We start from the raw sequence: 16500 nt of genomic DNA, 5'->3' as shown, positions 1-16500 counted from the left end.
CAGTGGGATTTTCAACCACCAGCTTAAATTTAGCAGAGAACCTCGGGCCTCTGGAACACCAGAAGGAGGAGAGACTCCTTGGCTTCACTCCCTGCTACACAAGGGACTCTACTCCCCTTTTACTTTCTCTCTGGGCTGCAACCAGGGTCTCATTGAGCCTGAAGGCCCACAGGGATGCCAGGAAAGAAAGGGTAACAGCTCGTGACCGACTCTTACTGTTCTAACCCCATAGCCTTTCTGCAGGTGCCATATGTACAGGGATTGTCCAGTAAGACGTGTTGGTGGAGACCCACAGTCATCTTCCCACACTTCATTCTCTCAGCCACACAATTCCTTCTGCTCCTACACTTGCTCAGTGTTATCTTGTGTGCAGGCACTCTGCACCTGGCACATGCTAGCCACTGGGGGACAGAACGTGACTGGGCCCTGTCTTGTGGAGCTAACACTCTCATGGGAAGCACAGACATGGAACAAGGCATCGCGCAGCTCATAAAGACGGTGGGAAGTGCTCTTTGTGAAGGGAACACAAAAGGAGTGCCTACAGTTGGGGATGTGTTAGCAAAGAAAAAAAAGTGCCCTCATGTTCCCCAGGTCTCCTAGAAGCTTATCATCAGGTGGATACGCTTACAGGAGACGGGGCCAGCATGGTACAATAGAACATCTGTCCTCCCTGCCCAAACCTTTAGCCTTCACGTCCAAAGTCAGACACCGTATCTTCCACAGACCTTTTCCTTGTCCTCTGTCTATCCCCTCCAGCTCAAAGTAACCCTTCTCTCCTGTGCGTGTTCATCTCTGACCACCGCACTGCCTCTTCTGAACACCTGTGTGCTGGACACTGGCAAAAATACAGCTACCGTCCACGCAGAATGGGTGCCCACCTTTGGGAATGTGTGGCCTAAGCAGGAATGAACATCACCGTCCTCACCCTTAGACCAGGCACTGGTCCAGACAGATGGGGGCGTTCTCTCCCGTCCTCAGCCCCACAGTGAAGTGGGTGCAGTCACTCTTCCCCTTGCCAGCATGAAGCACGAGACAATTCAGGTCATCATTCAGACATAAAGACACCCACCACACAATAATCAGGTGTGGTGAGTGCTGTCGGGTCCTGATGGGAGTGTACAGAAGGGACCTAGTTATAGGGAAATCAGAAGAACAGCGAGAGTCCGTCAGATTGCATCAGGAGCCCATCTTGAGAATCCGACTTTGGTCCTAATCCAGCTCTGCTACTTCTGAGTTGTGTGGCTTTCCAGACCCTTCTTCCAGCATCGGTAAAACAGGGATGCTCCTGTCCACGTTACAGAGTTCAGTGCAACCATCCCTGCGGACGGCGCGTGGCGCCTGGCAGGTGGTAAGCGTAGTTAGGTGGTAGCTTAGTGCCCTCTCTCTCACCGGTGACATAACCACGACTTGCTTCTCTGTTCGACTCTGAGCATCTTTGTGACAGTGTCTGTATCTGATTCCGCCGCGGATGCCTCCCCAGGACCCTCCCTAAGGCCGTGCATTCATATTAGGTGTTCAGTGAATATTTACAGAATGAACGAGGCAGGGCAAGCGCGAGTGAATAGCTGTCACCACGTGGCAGGTTATCTCTTTCGGCTGAACACTGGGCTCAGTCTCCTGACAAAAGGCCCCTCGTGTCGCAGCTCCGGAAGAGCGCGGGCTCGTGTCCCTGAAGTACCCAGCCAGCATCGCCTGGCGGTGCCTACTCCACGGTGTTAGCAGGTGTGCGAACCCAAGCACAGCTTGATTTTGATGGTTTAATAGGAGAGTGTTGTTTTGACGTCTGTGCGCACACGGAGTGAAAAAGCGGGCGATGGGATGAGCCGGGAGGCCGGGGTGGGGGTGGGGGTGGGGGGCGGGGGGGCGGGCAGGACTCGGACCCGCTCTGCGAAGCAGGGCAGCCTGTGGCCCGCAGGCGGGCGGAGCATCAGAGGTTGGGCGGCGGGCGGGTTGGGTGCGCATGCGCGAGCATGCGCAGACGCTGCCGCTAACCTGTGTCCTCTCTGTGACCCCCCCCACCCCCCTCCCCGCCGCCCCGTCCGCAGGAACGGCCTCAGCGGCTGCCGGCTGCGGACTGAGAGCGAGCCGTCGTGCGGCTCCCCGGTGGTCAGCGGGGACCCCAAGGAGGACCACAACTACAGCAGCGCCAAGTCCTCCACCGCCAGGAGCACGTCGCCGGCCAGCGACTCGGTCTCCTCCTCCTCGGCCGACGACCACTACGAGTTCGCCACCAAGGGGAGCCAGGAGGGCAGCGAGGGCAGCGAGGGCAGCTTCCAGAGCCACGAGAGCCACAGCGAAACGGAGGAGGACGACCGGAAACACAGCCCGAAGGAGGCCAAGGACGCCCTGGGGGACAGCGGCTACGCGGCCCTGCACAAGAAGCGCCAGCACTTGGCCAAGGCCAGGAAGGTCCCCAGCGACACGCTGCCCCTCAAAAAGAGACGCACGGAGAAGCCCCCCGAGAGCGACGACGAGGAGATGAAAGAGGCGGCGGGCTCGCTCCTGCACTTGGCAGGGATTCGGTCCTGTTTGAATAACATCACCAATCGGACGGCAAAGGGGCAGAAAGAGCAAAAGGAAACCACGAAAAATTAAAAACAAGTCACTGATTTGTTTTGAACTTTCGGCCATTTGGTTTTAGCATGTCAGGAGATTTCTAATGATTTGTGGCAATATCAGCAATTTATTACTTTTTTCTTATCTTTTTTTTTTTTTTTTTTTTGGTTTGGTTTTCTTTTCTTTTCTTTCCTTTTTTTTTTTTTTTTTAATTTGCCCCTCCTTTGTTTTGGACCCTTAAGAATTTTATTTTTAAAGGAGATTGAAGCCATAGAACTCATATTGACACTCAGCTGTTTTACAAAAGCTTTTCATTATCTGAAGACAAAAACAAAAAAAACAAAAAACAAAAAACAAAAAAAAAAAAACAACGAAAAAGCCAAAATTACCATTGCTTCCTCCAGCTTTGTCAGAAACACGTGGCTGAATCCGCAGGGATGCCAACGATCATGCCACGGGAACACACATTCGGCACCTAGAAGGCATGTGTGCAAAGTAACCATCGATCAGGCCCAACCCTTAGGTTTAAAAGGTCAGGATGTCCACCCAGCTGGGTTCGCTGAGTGAATGCATATAAGGCAACCGGGGAGAAGGAAGAGTCCTGGTCCCCTGGAAGCAGGTCCAGGCTTGTAGCGCCGGGCATCAAATTGTGCCAGGAAAAGCCTTGGCGTGGCCATGAAGTGTGCAGGGATGGGTGGACAGAGTGGGGGACGGTCTCCAGTCCTTTGTGCTTCTTCGCTGTGGAGCCTAGTAGCATGTTAGGAGGTGGACACTGAACCACTCGTTCGTACCAGGTGTCAGTGACTAATGAGAGAGTGGGTCAATTTTTAGTGATGTTGCTAATCTTTGAATTTTGTTCTGTATTAAGAGAATGTTCCACAAGCCATAAGCCTGAGGTTGGCCCTGCACACACACCTATACACACGTGTGCACACACACGTGCACACGCGCGCGCGCACACACACACACACACACACACAAATATGAGAGAGAGAACTGATGCAGAAAACGAGCTCTTCTTAACTGCCCAAGTGAAAATCAAGTCCAGGAAATTACAATAGCTGTCAAGGAAGAAAATAATGGTACAGATCTTTTTCTGTCTGTCAAAACTATTTGATCCGAGTGGGGAAAAAAAAAAAAAAAGCTACACAAGCTGCCATTAGTATTGCGGTGTGTTTTTAAAAGATCAAAGGCACATTGACGGACAAACAAAAGTAAAACACGGCAAAACAAAAACAAAAAAAAACTCCTGTACTGCCCTCAGAGTGGAGTTTGCAATTAATGCCAGTCAGGATTCATCTTTGCAAAATCAATGATTTCCACATTCAGCCAGTGTAGCCCGCAGAAATTTCTGATCCACGATGCATGGATTCCTTTGAAAAAAGAAAAACAAAAAAAAAACAAAAAAAAAATCACAAAACACAAACTTTTTTTTATTCAAAAATAACAAAGTTCTTGTAAGGTAAATAATGTATTTAGCATGAAGCATGAATTATTTTCATATAAATATAGAAAATAGAGAAAAGGCTATGCCTCTAATTTTTAAGCCCTTAGGCTTAGAGTTTCTTTCGGTTTTCTTTTTTTTTTTTCTTTCATTTTTTTTCCGTTGTTTTTGTTTTGTTTTGTTTCTCCCCAATTATTTTGTTTTGGTTTTTTGAAGCAGGTGTTTAAGGTTTAACCTTCTTCAGGGACAAATTCTGACTGTTGGGGAATCTTACTCTGCAATAGAAAATATCTTCGTGTTCTGGTAGGGCCTGGATGGTGGAGCTCTGTACTGCCTTGTCTGCACTTCAGCCCCCGACCCCCTGATTCTCTGTTGAAAAGTGTGTCCTTTCTCTTTGTCTGTACATGTTTACCATGACGCAATAATTTGAGGGCAAACTTAGTAGTGAGTGTGTATGATAGAATCGAGAATTTCTAGGACGCCGACTTGAGAAAACCATTACCAGGATTTGGTTCTAGAAAGAAGGCAGTGAATAATTATGCAAATTCGCCAGAAGAAGGGGAAGCACGCTAATGGGCCTTATTGGATGAGGGTGTGAGTTAGGGTACGCGTGAAGGAGAAAGTGACATGGGTGTTGGAAGGACCAGCCCCAGACAGTTTTCCTGTGATGCCATCTCACAGTGGGAAGGAGGGGCCGGCCACCTGTACCGTGCACACCAACCAGCCTGGAATGAAGCCCGCCTAGATTGTGAGGGCTGAATTTAGACAACCGGATGATGTCACGCAGACCAGAAACTCCTGTTATCTTTGCCTAAAAGAAATTACCTTGGGAGATGCAACGAGAAATCTCTGAAATCTTCCACCCACGTGGAGGGGAATTTCAAAACATAAACAGGAACACCCACTATCGTGGCTCAGGACGTGGTGGTGAGGGGGAGGGAGGGAGGGCCCGGGGAGACGGTGATCTTTAAAAATGGGACAGTCGTGGGCCACTGCAGAGCCCATCGGCCAGCAGCAGGCGCGGTCAGGAGCTCCATCAGCCAGGACAGAGGGAAGCATCTGGCGCGTACCCCGCGACTTGCTTCCTCTGGGTTGCCGAAAAGAGAACCTGGGGAAAGAAAAGTCTACATCCCTGTGACAGGTCGAGTTCAGTACCTGAACCGGAATACTTCCAGCATATTTGTTCCGGGTGTAGATGGGGATGGGGGAGAGGATGTGTTATTCCCTCCATCTCCCCAAATATCTGATGCCCCAAAAGCCGTGTTAGCCGTGGAGCCTGAGCGACACTTGGATTTGTGTTGTCACCTGACCGAACCCAGGAGACACCCACCCACCCCCCGACCCTTACCCTCACCCCACCCCCCAGGATAAGATTTAGACTTCCCTCCTGAAAGGCAGAGGCAGACATCCAGGACTGTTTCTGGCGGGGACTTCTTCCAGTTAACCACCACCACCCCCCCCCCCCCCCCCCCCGTGGGCTGTCTCCCCTCACTTCATTTTTCTAAAGGAGCAAAGGCCTCTTTTAGAAAATAAGAAAATGCAATGTGTGTGATTTACTTTTCTGATCTCTTTGAGAAATAGATAACTATCTTATAAAAGTGTGTTCTTAACTCCAGAACCACTCTCTTTGCATAAATACCTCATCGGGCAGCTTTCTAAGTGTTATTTTCCTGAGTCTCCCTCGGCACCTCTGTAGGGGCTGCTGGGTGGCTTGCAGGGGAAACTTTAGTGAGGGTACTTTTTTCTATTTTTCTTCTGTTTTTGGAGGCATACACATTATGCATAACCAAAACAATGGCTCAATTGTGTTTAACTTTGTATTTTGACTGTTGAGGAAAAAAAAAAAAGTATCGACGTGTATGTGGCCGTCTGTAGTGAAGTCATTGCAGAATGAGGTTGTCCACGTCCCTCGCCACGCCAGGGGGCAGGAGGCACCCTCTCTCACTCCCTCCTCCAAGAGCAGTAGAGAATTTAAGCACAAGCCTATTTGTGAAAGAATATTTTGCTCCAGTGTAACTCACTTTAGTCTTGGAATTACTTCCCAAACGTCAGGTGTTCCTTTAGCTTCCAAAACTAGCATATGTATTCATTAGTCTGACAGATCGCCTGGGCACCGTTCAAGGGGTGTGGTGTTTTTGCTTTCATTTCTCCTGCTGGGAGAAGTGGCATTTCGTGTGTCATTCCAGTATCTCACGTACTCACATGGGGCAGGGGGGAGGGGGAGACGGGGAACTATAGCAATATTTAAAGACGCTTTGGAAAACAACCATCAACACATCAGCACCACGACATCTACAATTACTTGCTGTTGGCCCTCGGACACATTTAAGAGAAAGAGACTGTAGCTCTTTTTCCTTAAATGATATACACATAGACAGTTATTTTTATGCTACTATAATTGTCTTTTACCTTTATCTAGTACTACGTGGAAAGGGTTTGCATCATAGATTTTTCCCAGCCTTATTATATACCATAAGCTCCTACTTCCCTTCCCTCTCTAACCAATATACGTTTCAAGAGTTCTTTGGTGAAGCTGTCTATTCGAAACTAAAATGAACCAAACCCACATTTAGGTGGTGGTTTGAGATGGCCAAGACGACTGTGGCAGGTTTCAGTCTTGGGGCTGAGTTTTTAAGAAGGGATGTGTCGGAGGCTTTTCCCAAGAGCTGATTTTTCTCATAGAGGCGCTCGACGAGTCTGGTCCTTGCTGGGTGCGGCAGTAACTATACCACAGGGCAATTCTAGAAGCCGCCTTTGCACTGAGTGGCGTTCCCGCCCCGGGGACAACTTCAGGCTGTGGGCTCTGTAGAGTGAAAACCGTCCAGATGGCTTCTGTGCCCAGCCCAGTCCTCGGACGCGCTGGGCACAGCATCAAGTGCTACCAACTCACGTTTCAATTACCCCACGCTCCGCGTGTGGGCTCTTGGCCTCTCCTTGAAGGGCTTTTGGAGAAGGAATCAGAGTTCTGTACAAGTGGCCTACATGGGAGGGTTTTCCACAGGGGATCGGATCAAATTCAATGTGACTTCTCTTTTCCCTTTAAACTTGATTCAGGTTTGGGACTCGTTTCTTTCTGGTGGATCACAGCTGCCCAGATGTTGCCATTTATTTTTATGTTTCTGTAGAGAAGTAGTTTTTCTTTCATCTTCAGGATTTTTGCCACCAAAAGAACACATTTGAACTCTGTGTCCCCTCTTGATTGTGACTTACCAGTGTTGACAGTTAAATCCTTAGTGTCCTAGGTCCCAGCCCTCCAATACTATATCAAACACTGTTATGCACATAATGCAGCACTGTGATCTAATTTAAATAATACTTTTTTATTATTTATACTACTATATATAATATACATCAACACTTTTGCTATATAACCTAAGTGATAACCCTCTTTTAGTTACCTTCCAAACTCGGGACTTTGGTTTATATTGTAGTTAACACAGTTACAAAGTTGTAATGGTGTCTTTTTTCTTTGTAACGGAATGTGTAAATCAAAGTATATACATCGTGTGGTGTTCCTGTTTCTGGAGTTTCATGAGGATTTACACATGGCATTCAGTGTTCTGTATAGACCCGCCTACCTTTGTGAATTCATCTGTTAACCCCTCTTCCTCTGAGAGAGCACCGGAGGTGGTTAAGTCCTTGTTTTTTCTCTCTCTTCTACTGGTTATTCTTGAATTAAGCACAGACTCGTCAGCTCGGTTGCTTTATCATGAATAATGCGTGTGACCTTGAAATTCTTCCACAGTTCAGCAAACAAGTGCTAGCTTCACTGACCAAAAATTAAGGAAGGAAAATACGATTTTCAAAACGATTCATCTTTTAGTGGCCGAAAACCGATGTGTCTATGGTGCTGCATTTTGCTGTCTGTCGTACTTTTGAAATCAGACCTAGGTGAAAGATCACTTCTGACTTACTGTGATACGCTCACAAGTACCCTTCCTGTTCGTTTTGTTAGCGTTGAAATCAAGACTATTTATTTGGGATATATTCAACAGTGTTTTTCCACTGTATTTCGTTTGCAAAAGTTGAGAACAGCCTTCCCTACCTTTTGCAAATAACTGATACTCCATATTGGATTCGCACAGACTTCGATATGGTGAGCCTATCAAACCTACAAATTGTATTTCATCCCTTCATTACTGTGGCCTGAGTTCCCCAAACTTCCCCCCCCCCACTTCTTTTTTTTTTTTAGATGAAACTTAGCACAATTTCAGTTATTTAAACCTAAAGCATTTCTTGAGTATGTATGTTGAGGCCGTCGAAGCTCATAGCTGATTCAGTAACCAGTTTCATGCTCGTTATTCATACTCACTACTTATACCTGCCATGGTGAAAATGTGGGTGGGGGGGGAGTCTCCGGGTGTGTCTGGGAAGCATTATACACTTGTACATTTTTTTTTATACTCTGATTCTGTAACATTTCTGAATTTCATTTTTGTTTTACAGAAGAAAAAAAATAACAGTGATAAAGCAATCAGAAGACCAAGCACCTATTGATGCTTAGGGTCATCTGACCTTCGCCGGCCAATAGACCTACATGGCCAAATTCTAATTTACTAGAGTAATAATTTTTCAAAAGCCAATTTTTTTTTCCTGTATTTTCTGTATGAAACTGCCAATATCATGAATAGAAAGGGAGAACCATAAAGGAAAAAGGAAGTGATGTTCAGTTGCGTTTGTGTTACCTAAAGGAGCAGTGTGGAGGCTTGCACAATCAGCCGAAACTTAGGGACCTGATGGTGTCGCTTTGGAGGCATCCATACTTGCATTTCGCATTCTTCATATGTAATCATATTGCCAAAGACAAACTATTTCATCATTTATTGTAAATAACACTTTTCCCCAGACCTACCATAAAGTTTCTGTGATGTATTGTCTTCCAGTTGCAATAAAAATTACTGAGTTGCATCAATTGAAGAACAATGCCACGTATTATTGGGTGCACTGCGTCTCCTTATGCAAATGCTGAGCAGTAAAATCATTTATATTTCTTACCTGCACTAGGGTGTGTGTTCTGTTTTTTACAGTTCGGTTCTAGGGTCTGAGCCACACTTACGGTACCTACCCATCTTCCTGCCTGCTTCCCTTGTAAAAAAAAAAAAAAAAAGAAAAGAAAATCCACGTATCTTTTGGGGCGCCTGGGTGGCTCAGTCAGTTAAGCGTCCGACTCTTGATCTCTGCTCGGGTCATGATCTCATAGTTTGTGGGTTCCGGCCCCACGTCGAGCTCTGCACTGGTGTTGTGGAGCCCGCTTGGGATTCTGTCTCTCCGTCTCTCTCTGCCCCTCCCCTGCTTGTGCTCTCTCTCAAAATAAAGTTTTTTTTTTTAAAAAGTGACACACCTTTAGCAAATAACACAAACTCCCAGCCAGAGCCAGAGAACCCGTGCGTCTCAGAATCTCAGCTCTTGCTCTGAAGAGTTGTGGGACAGCCAGTCTCCCGTCACAGAACTTCAGGCTTGTGGTTAAAAACGATTCTGCCCTTCATCTGGAAGCTGTCAAGCAATAAACGAAAATTCTCCTCTGGGGCTGGAGCCTTGGCGGCCTATCCCAGGCCCTGAAGACTTCTTGCGATAACTTTTCTAACCCCTAGACTTTCTTCCTCTAGGATTTAATCTGTCACCACCCAGTCGGATTGAGTATCTGAATATTTGAGGGGACCGTGTCCAGGCAATAACACCTCCAACATTCTGATCTGACCTCCAGGGGATATTGACCATCCCACGGAAGAGAGGAGGAAAATCTAGTAGCCGTTACCTGCAGTAAAGACCCCGACACAAGACCTCTGGGCTACAATACGGCTTAAGTGAGAAGGGAGACTCCTGGCAAAGAATTGAAATGATGCCACAGCAGTGGGAAAAAATTGCACGTTACTTTTGTTAACGATCCATAGGCTACCCTCGCGAGGCAGTTTTTTTTAATTCAAGACGCGTTCCTGTAGCTCCAATTCTATCCCAGTGACCGCTGGGCGACGGTGACAGGTAGAGTCAGCTTGAAGGGACTTGAAAGCTAATGGCAGAGGAGCCCTCAGTTGCTGCGGAAGGCGGATGCTCAGGTGCTTCAGTGGCCCCCCAAGGGGGTTGGGGCCAGTGTCTGTGGAGCCGAGCGTCCTGCAGGTTAAGCAGTGGCAATCTTACTGCAGTTAAGTTCAGAGTACTGCCAGGTGACTAACTGGAAAGGACAGCAGTCGGATGCGGAAGCTGCTTCTGTGTGTGTTCACTTCCTTGCCGTGTACTCATGGGCCTCCCCGTCTGGCTTCTCTTCCCTCGAGATGGCACCCCGGCCGCCCCCACCCAGCTCTCCAATTCACACTCCAATTCCTCCCCTGAAAAGAGGCAAACAAAGGATGGCCAGCGTCTTTATTTTCTTAAAAACAGCTTGGTATAAATGCAGAGAAAGGAGACATCGAAGGTACCAATAAAGCTCACACTTGCGAGTGACTTTCTTTCGTTCCTGCCATGGTTTTAATTGCAGCATTTTGCATGCTGTGCTGTGCATTTGGTTGGGGAGCTATGTGTCTAAGGCTTCTTTGAGACAAACTGCAAGAGTCTGGACTCTGCCTTGAAGATGTAATTATTTACTGGAGAGATGCCTTATTTGAATAGCTACATAATACACAAGCTTTTCTGTAATTTGTAGGTAGTCTAGATGCGGGCTGTCCCTGCATTTTATAATTTTTTTTTAACGTTTATTCATTTTTGAGAGACAGAGAGTGCGAGTGGGGGAGGGGCAGAGAGAGAGGGAGACACAGAACCGGAAGCAGGCTCCGGGCCTCCGAGCTGTCTGCACAGAGCCCAACGCGGGACTCGAACCCACAAACCACAAGATCATGACCTGAGCCAAAATGGGACACTCGACCGACTGAGCCACCCAGGCACCCCTGTCCCTGCATTTTAAAAATTCCTCCTGGACAACTGAAAATGGGGTGTTTCCTGAAAAGATCAGACAACTGTGTCTGTAAAGTTATATGAATCCTCAGAGTAGTGAAATTTCTCCCTGGGCGCCGCATGGACCCTGAAGACCCACCCATGTGGCTGATGCTATGCAAGTGGCCCATTGAGGGTGAGAAGCAGCCCCGACCAGCTTCTCCTCTCCTCTTGACTGCTCTGCCTGATGGCAAGTGTCTGAACCAAGAAATCACCACCCTTCTAGAAAGTTCTCAAGAAATGAGGGTAATTTCACAGGGAGTCTGGGAGCGACTAGGAGGCTTTTGTTTGTGAGTTGAAATCTCATGTCTGCTTCTCAGACCCCTATGAATTAAGAAGGTCCTACGTTATGCACAAACCTAAGTATGTCTTGACCATTTTTCCATTGATTGGGATGCAAAACTGGGGGTTTGGGAACTGGCTAAAGATAATCTTTTACTACTTTTTTAAGTTTTATTTTGGAGAGAGAGAGAGAGGGAGAGAATCTCAAGCAGGCTCCATGCGTGGCAAGGAATCCGGTATGAGGCTCCCTCCCACAACCCCGGGGATCATGACCTGAGCCCAAACCAAGAGTCAGACGCTCGGCCGACTGAGCCACCCAGGCGCCCCTTAAAAGACTCAAATAGAAGTGAATAAACCAGTTTATTAAATGTCCACCTCTTCCCTTTGTGTTGTGTGAATAAACCTTCCCAGGGCAGTGCATTTCACTAATGCTCCTAGCAATACTATCTTGATTTGAAATCATCCTTGGGCATTTTTGCATAAAGTATCCTAATGACTCGAGAACTGTTTTATGCTGCTTCACGCTAAAGTACTTAGGGAGCATATGGCTACATTTCCTTCAAAATGCAGCAATTTATTTGAGAAAGATCAAGGAATTCTATTTTTTCTCATCTGCTATTCATTTCAAAGCTGATTTCTAAAAATACATAATATGGAAGTGGAGTATGATGGGGGAAAGTCTGAAAGCAAGACAGTGGCTGATTTCTTAATCCCTCTGGGACACACTTTTTTCTTGAAACAGGTCCATTCTGTTCACATCGTAAAACTGGAAGGGACATTGGACACCGCTGAGTCCAAACTCCCTGTGTTACAGACTTGGCAGCTAAGGCACAGAAAAGTTAAGGGATTGGCTAGTGGCGAAGCCGGACTTCAAAAGGGGAAATTTTCCTTATCTTTTGTCATATCCATCTGCCGGGTAGGTAATTATAATCATCACATCTGTGGAATTCTGTAGGTGACGGTTCTCCACAGGTGCGCACACAACACTGTGTCCTATGCATTTTCCCTACAGCTACAGTGAAAATGACTTTTTAAGTGATACATAACATTCCATTGAGCGAATGCCTGCCATCTTCAACTGTTACCTTTCCATTGTTTCAATTGCTTGGAGCTCCTTTCTGTGATAAGTAGTACCACAATGAATACCTTCGGGCAAGTGGCCATTTGCATATTTTCAACTTGTCTTCTGTTAGTTCGCCTGTGGGACTATCGGAACAGAGGTGTCATCAGTGCTACAAGACTCGGTGTGCCTTTCCAAAAGGCATCAGTGCAAATAGCAGTGAATGAAGGGGTGCCTGGGTGGCTCAGTCGGTTGAGCATCTGACTTCGGCTCAGGTCATGATCTTACAGTTTGGGGGTTCGAGCCCCGCATCAGGCTCCGTGCTAACAGCTCGCTCGGAGCCTGCAGCCTGCTTCAGATTCTGTGTCTCCTTCTCTCTCTCTCTCTCTCTCTCTCTGCCCCTCCCCAGCTCATGCTCTGTTTCTCAAAAATGAATAAATGTTTAAAAAAAAAGTTAAAAAAAAAAAATACCAGTGAATGAAAACCAAGTTCACTGCATCCTTACCTACCATATTGGAATTTATTTTTCTCCTTAATTTTTGCTAGCAGACAAAATACACATTATTACTGTTTGAATTTTCATTTAGTTACTAGCAAAGTTACATTATTTTTCATAATTTACTGGCCATTTATTTTATTTAGTTATTTTGGGGGGATCATCTGTAACTAACTCTGAGAATTCAAAAGAAAAGGAAATCAGATTCATGGACTCTTTCTACACGGCCATTAAACGGTGCCAAGATGGCCAGACCAACCACATGAACTCAGGTGATCCTCTCCTCTTCAGACATTCTAACTGTCCTTATATGAAAACAAAATCTCACTCCCTAAAACTTGTACCCGAAGGTCCTTGCACTGGCATGGAAGTCCACAAAAATGCAAGCCTAAATCTTCTTGCACATGGCGGCCGTTTATACATGTGGAAACAATAATTTCCTCCCTAAGTCTTTTCCAGAATAAACATTTCAAGTTCTGTCTACTCTTTCTCTCTTCTGGACATGTTCCAGCTTGTGATCAAAACTGAGAGCGGAAAACAGAATTCCAGGTAAGTTTGAAGAGGAGGAACTATCTACTCCTTCCATTCTAGATCTTCTGCTTCAATTAAGAAAACCAAAGACTGAATTAATTTTTTTTTTTCTCAGAAGACTCGTCACACCACTGATTCAGACTGAACTTGCTATTAACTAAAACAAGTCCCTGTTGGTGTATTTCTCTGGATATTCGTTTGGGATCAAAGTGCAGGACGTTGTATTTCTCTCTCTTAAATGCCACCTCCTTAGATTTGGTCCACTGTCCAAGGTAGTTGAGATGAACATGGGGTGGGTGGGTGAGGGTCCTGACTTTGTCATCTGAAACACTTGCTTTCTCTCCAGGTATTGTTGTATCACAGATTTGAGAATATCTTTTGTATATTGATGAGGACAGAGCTGGAGCTCTGTGGCATGGTTCTGGAGACCCGCCTCGTAGGTCAATTTCATTGTGATCAACATACTTTGAGGGCATCTGCGCTTGGCTTTATGAAAATGCAGCCTACATTTCTGCATCCGATCAAAACTTTGTCAAGCACATCCTCGATCTCCAGATATAAATCCATAGTCCTCCTTTATAAAAGAGGAAATCAAGTCATACTCTATGCTGATACGAATTATGCAAATCCGAAATAAGGCAATGGGAAAGAATAAGGTTCCACTTAATGTACACAACTTGAAGTGATGTAAATCCTACTTTATTCCCATGGGGGAATTAGTCTTGATTTATGCATGTATTAAATTATATGAGGTCTTACACAACATATCCCTCATATAAAGAACAACCACGCTTCATTCATCCATTCCTTCTTTCATTCGTTCATTCCGTTATTGAATCATAGTGAGCCCACATTGGCTTCCTTGCCAAGAGCTTACCAGCCATTCTTGTAATAATCCATCCAAGGAGATTACCCAGGGGCAGCATTGAGACTATAGATCTCCTGTTTGCAGACAGTCTTCTCCTGTTTACAATCAGGAAATTCCAGCATAATACTTAGTGGTACTTCTTCACTCTACGTGCAAGCCTATTTAGGGCACTGCCATATCTAGCATGTAGTTAGCCTCTAAATATAGTCAAATGCATTTGAAATAAATAGGCTTCCTTTAAACACACACACACACACACACACACACACCTCAGAAGTTGAGTTTGGTTTCTTCTGGCACCTAGTTATTTTTAAATACATATGACACCTTACCCAGCATGGCATATATATTTAAGCCTATCCAAAAAAACAGGAAAGGACAATGAAGAATTTAAGAAGAAATCAATTGAGAAAGTTTTAAAATAGAGTGCCTCCTTCTCACTCACAGGCATCCCACACTTGTTTTTCAGCAACTCCTATGTGCCAATCCGGATAAGTGCCGGGGATGCGGGTGAAAACTCTGATTCCTACCTTCAGGTAAGCTCACCTCCACAACTCTAGCTGTGGCAACTGGCATATGGGCAGCTGGCATATTGTTCCCCAAGCTTCTCAGTAGTGGGTGGTCTTTTTTTAGACATAAAAATACTGGTAGCAAAGAAGAGTACGTTGTCTGCCCCTCCCTCCCATCTCTCCATTCCTCACCTCTGTCAGCTGGTGCGAAAGCAGGAAACAGCGTCCGCCGTTAGCCCTGCTACACCAGGCTGAGCTCAGCTGGGGAAGGCCAAGGAATGTTCCACCCAGCCATCTGACACTTTGCTCTAAAATCTTCCCATGCACCCTAAGCTCTGGCTAAGGTCCCGATTCTTCAGCATGGCACATGAGCCCTTCATGCCAGCCCCCAGCCTGATCCCCTTCCCCCGCTGTGCCCACTCCAAGCTCCAGCTGCTAGGTAAGCTACAGTTGCTAGGATGTCCCCTAGTGCCCCTCCCCGTCCCTTGATATGGACTGTCCCTTCTGCCTTTCCAGAATGTTCTCTCACCCCATGAAGCTCAGTCCCCACGTATTCTCTGTTCAGCTGTAGATTAAATTCCTGTATTCCGGCACTTTTCAGCTTGCTTGTAGCTGTTGATTTCTCAGTCTGTCTATGGCCACGTTCTCCTGAAGAACAGACGTTTTGCCCTGTGCATTTCTTTATCCCCAAGGCCTGCCTCAGGGGTCACTCAGTTAGCTTCTCCTGAATGCACAGAGGGAGGAGCCCAAGGTGTTGCGTGGACCTGGCCTGGCTGCTCCTCGGGAGAGCCTCGCACACTCTTCTCCAACTGTGGCCGGGGCAGGATGGACGGGAGCTGGCAATGGTTTCAGGAACATTTGAGAACACGGTATCACCTCCTGCCTAGGAAAGCTTCTGGAAGCGAGGCCTTGCTCACCACCCGCCTTGGGTGCTCAGGAGTGAGTAGGGAGATGCTTTGGTGTGGCTTGTCCAGGCCACATCCGTGTCCGGACCTTCTGTCTCCAGAAGGTGCTGCTGCTGTGCTTAGCAGGGACCACTGTCCTCCCACAGAGCCCCAGACGCAGAAATGTCACAGCTTGCAGGGCTTCTAGAGCATCTGGACAAACGCGACCAGAGAAGGGGCGACCCTACCCCAGGCCCCAGCAGAGCTCCCGCTGCCCATGGGTTTTAGGGGTGGATGTGGGGCTGCGTGGGCCTAGGCTGCCCCCGCCTTTGGCCAGGCCTCGGTTTCCAGCTTCTTTGACGCTGACTGGCCATGCTGGAGCTGTTTCCATATAGGAAATCACATCACAATGTGTCCGCACCGACATTCTCAGCATGGCCAAGTCAGAATCCTCAAATCATCACTGGGGTGGGGGGGGGGCAATCGATCCTCTTGTCCAGCTTTTAATGACAATCAGTTCTCTCTCTGGCTCTTTGCTAAGTGTCATTGAGAACAATTGCATTTTGTGAACCTGGTCGCCGGCTTTGAATTTGCAACTTCCTCTGGCTGATGAGAGTCGGAGCGTCTTGTTACTGCCCTGTTCTCAGTCAGTCACACAGGATGCTCAGCCGTACAATTAACGTTCTTTCCGGTCTGTTCTTTAAGGCAACGTGACAGCTCCACTAATCAGAAAAGAAAGTCCATCCTTGAGCTCTGAGGAGGGGGTTGGGGAAAGCGTGGGCAGTGGCCAGCCTCTTCGCTGACCCTGAGAAAATAACACCAAGTGCTGGCGTCAGGCAGACTGGGTTTCCGGTCCCGGCTCTGCCCTTTCTCAGCTGTGTGGCCCTGGGTAAATCACTCACCCTCTCTGAGGCTCTGTTTCAGCATCTGTAGAATGGGATAATAA

General features: G+C 46.9%; 1 protein-coding gene across 10 annotated transcripts in view; it reads left to right on the top strand.

Moving 5' to 3' along the window:
• Positions 1-2714, top strand: part of FOXN3 (forkhead box N3) — a 392452-nt gene extending 389738 nt beyond the window's left edge. For all 10 annotated transcript variants that reach the window (XM_042990324.1, XM_042990323.1, XM_042990331.1 and 7 more), the window contains one exon: positions 2046-2714. In XM_042990324.1, coding sequence (XP_042846258.1) covers positions 2046-2595 — 550 coding nt within the window. In that variant the 3' untranslated portion in view covers positions 2596-2714. The remainder of the gene's footprint in view (positions 1-2045) is intronic.
• Positions 2715-16500: the final 13786 nt, after the last annotated feature.

This window comes from Panthera tigris, chromosome B3 (genome assembly GCF_018350195.1).
Source record: "Panthera tigris isolate Pti1 chromosome B3, P.tigris_Pti1_mat1.1, whole genome shotgun sequence".
NCBI lineage: Eukaryota > Metazoa > Chordata > Mammalia > Carnivora > Felidae > Panthera > Panthera tigris.
This window is presented reverse-complemented; position numbering and strand designations above follow the sequence as displayed.